Source organism: Quercus suber, unplaced genomic scaffold (assembly GCF_002906115.3).
Source record: "Quercus suber isolate HL8 unplaced genomic scaffold, Cork oak 2.0 scaffold_71, whole genome shotgun sequence".
NCBI classification, from domain to species: Eukaryota; Viridiplantae; Streptophyta; class Magnoliopsida; order Fagales; family Fagaceae; genus Quercus; species Quercus suber.
The window spans coordinates 1415294-1418990 of NW_027069536.1; the positions used below are offsets into that span (position 1 = coordinate 1415294).

At 39.0% G+C, this 3697-nt stretch overlaps 1 protein-coding gene across 1 annotated transcript; it reads left to right on the forward strand.

Moving 5' to 3' along the window:
• The first annotated feature begins 1594 nt into the window (after positions 1 to 1594).
• Positions 1595 to 2679, forward strand: LOC112029676 (protein OPI10 homolog). The gene is given in 6 exon segments (XM_024062359.2): positions 1595 to 1819; positions 1822 to 1845; positions 1848 to 1964; positions 1967 to 2029; positions 2032 to 2220; positions 2223 to 2679. Coding segments are annotated over 6 exon segments (561 nt in total). The 5' UTR covers positions 1595 to 1794; the 3' UTR covers positions 2366 to 2679.
• The last annotated feature ends 1018 nt before the right edge of the window (positions 2680 to 3697 follow it).

Consider the following 3697-nt stretch of genomic DNA (forward strand, 5'->3'; position numbering starts at 1 on the left):
TATCAGATTGGACCCTAAATCAGTTTGATAAAGACCAAAAAAACCAAGAAAAATTCGATTAAAAATCAATAAAAACTAAGAATCAGACCTAAAAAGAATCGATTAAAAATGAATAAAAATTGAGAATCAAACCTAATTTTGGTTATTTGATTGTTCCGATTTTAAAACCATGTAACCAAGTCATCAAAGTTATTGAACTAAAATTACAACTTTTAATATTAGTAAAACTAAAATGACACTGGATCAAACTTGTAAGTTTATTCTTACCTAATATTAATTTTTTAAAAAAAATAGTTTATTTAAATTGGTATTATTTCAAATAATATAATTTTATAAATTCAACCACGTTTAGCATTTTTTTCCCCAAAAAGAAGAAAAAAAAATTAGCAGACAGAAAGTGCTAGTACTTATATTATTCTTGAGTTCTAAATCCCCAGTGTTCTAGATACTACTGGATCCTTCGGAAATCCGAACTGTGCCGCCTCCCTTCTTCTACAAAACCTTGTCATCTGAGCTGACACTTTTGCATATTTCATTTGCATCCTCTATGATCGATCGAGTTCTCTCCTTCTTCATCGTCCAAAAATGTTCGGCGTTGTGTTCCCAAACCGCAGTTTCCACATGGACATCTCCAGCTTCTCCAAATCGACACCTTCCACTGGGTCCTCGACATGAACACCTTCGTCGGCGAAGCCTACGACCAAGTCCGCGAGCTCTGCATATTCCTCCTCACCTCCTTCCACCTCCCGCCGGACAAGGCCTCGCCGTCTACATCCAGGCCCCCGGCTCCGCCTTCCAGTTCTGCGGCGCGGTCACCCTGGCTCCCCCTCCGCGGTGCTCGTCTGGCGTGGCCGGAACCTACCGGAGATGGGCAGCTGCAGCTGACGGCGGCGGATGCGGCGCCGCTGTCGGCGAAGATTGGGGTGTCGGTGGAGGACTTGGCGACGCTGCCGTCGCTGGCGTGGCGGCGGAGAAGAAGGTGGAGCGGTTGGCGATGAAGGTCTGGGGAGANCTTTATATTCTATAACTTTGATCAATTTTTATTTTAGATCACTAAATTAAAAATTTGCAATTATAGTTCATTAACTCTGAGCAATTGTCATTTTACTCCACAAAGTTTAAAACTTTTTATTTTAAAAAAATAAACTAATAAACTTTTAAGGACAATGGCTGGAGGGACTAAAGTGATTGAGTGGTATTTTAAAAAGTTTATCAGATTGGACCCTAAATCAGTTTGATAAAGACCAAAAAAACCAAGAAAATTCGATTAAAAATCAATAAAAACTAAGAATCAGACCTAAAAGAAATCGATTAAAAATGAATAAAAATTGAGAATCAAACCTAATTTTGGTTATTTGATTGTTCCGATTTTAAAACCATGTAACCAAGTCATCAAAGTTATTGAACTAAAATTACAACTTTTAATATTAGTAAAACTAAAATGACACTGGATCAAACTTGTAAGTTTATTCTTACCTAATATTAATTTTTTAAAAAATAGTTTATTTAAATTGGTATTATTTCAAATAATATAATTTTATAAATTCAACCACGTTTAGCATTTTTTTCCCAAAAAGAAGGAAAAAGAATTAGACAGACAGAAAGTGCTAGTACTTATATTATTCTTGAGTTCTAAATCCCCAGTGTTCTAGATACTACTGGATCCTTCGGAAATCCGAACTGTGCCGCATCTCCTCTCTTCTACAAAACCTTGTCATCTGAGCTGACACTTTTGCATATTTCATTTGCATCCTCTATGATCGATCGAGTTCTCTCCTTCTTCATCGTCCAAAAATGTTCGGCGTTGTGTTCCCAAACCGCAGTTTCCAATGGACATCTCCAGCTTCTCCAAATCGACACCTTCCACTGGGTCCTCGACATGAACACCTTCGTCGGCGAAGCCTACGACCAAGTCCGCGAGCTCTGCATATTCCTCCTCAACTCCTTCACCCTCCCGCCGGACAAGGCCTCGCCGTCTACATCCAGGCCCCCGGCTCCGCCTTCCAGTTCTGCGGCGCGGTCACCCTGGCTCCCCCTCCGCGGTGCTGTCGTTGGCGTGGCCGGAACCTACCGGAGATGGGCAGCTGCAGCTGACGGCGGCGGATGCGGCGCCGCTGTCGGCGAAGATTGGGGTGTCGGTGGAGGACTTGGCGACGCTGCGCGTCGCTGGCGTGGCGGCGGAGAAGAAGGTGGAGCGGTTGGCGATGAAGGTCGGGGAGAATTGTTTAACTTCATGCAGTCGTTTTGTGGTGTGGATGGGAGTTGTAAGGTCTTATCATTCGGTGGTGCGTGATGACTAGTGGGTATATTTTGTCGGTGGTTTAAGAAGTTTCAGGAGAGAGCTAAAAGAGACCCGAGTACTTGAAGTCCTTTGTTTTCTGAATTCTGGGAGGTACCGTAATTTCTCAGTTTCTTTTTTTTTTTTTGGTTTGATTTTGGTAATTTACTATGCATGTCAAAATCAGAATGGCATTTGTATTTTGATGCATTGTCATTTTTGTATTGAATTTTGATTATAAGTGATGTTGTTAGATTAGAGAATAGACTTTGCCAAGGGACTTGTAGTTCAATGCCATTTTGCTTGTTCTCTTTTACGAGGAGGATAACCGGGGTTTGCCGTTTTCCCTTTGTTGTAACTATTTAATTGTCAAAAAATTAGAGAGGAGACTTGCCAATCAACTATGGAGGGTGACTTCATGGGTTCAAACTAAAAACTCAATGGGTGCGTATTTAATCTTGTCAATAATAATTCAAGAAAAAGATAAGAGAGCATACTTGGAATCGGAAGTGATTATTCAAATTAAATATATGCATATGGGAATTGAGATGAAGATTGAAGAATGTGCAATAAGAAGAAATGAAGAAAGTATGCTGCTGGTGTAGTTGTCAATAAAGCTTAGGAGGGGAAAATGAATTGGAATTCTTTGAATTTTCTACTTTGTTTCAATTGGGTGGTGAAAATTGAGTAAGTTGGGTTCAAGTTTAGATGGGAAGTTGTAGTCTAGGCTGTCATAAAAAATTCAAGTTATATGAATAATGGTAGTATATTGCTGGCAAGATGGTTAATTTATATTTTGTCCAAAATACACTGTTGGTCTCTAAACTTGAGTCCATGAGCGATTTTAGTCCTTGAAGTTTAAAATGATCCTTCTAGTCCCTAAAACGCTTTAAAATGATTGATTTTAGTTCCTAACAAACTTCAAGTGATCTTTTTTAGTCCCTATGGAGTGGTGTATCCCTTTTTTGTTTAACCATGTAATCTAAGGGACTAAAAGCAATCACTTTAAATTTAAGGGGCTAAAATGGATGCGCTAAACATGGTGTATTTAAGTCTTAGATTTATTATGTTAATCAACCTTGAAAACATAGAACAATCTGAGCAAATGCTTCTGTACATAGGGATTTGACCATGTTACTTTGAAATATGTTTACTCTCTATAGAAGTCTTCAGGACTAGCCAACATGTGTAAATGGGCTTAGGCTGAATTGTTTTTGATGTATGTTGTTTAATGATCAAAAAATAGGCGGTTTATATACATTGGTGGTAAATGTGGCAGACCTTACACTCTCTCAGCCTGAAGCATCTGTTTTCACATCTATTAGTTTAGACTTTAGATAATTAGATTCTATCTTGGAACTGGTTTGAAGTGATTTTTCCTGTTTTGCACTTAGGTCTTGTCTTATGAAGTTTGAGAGA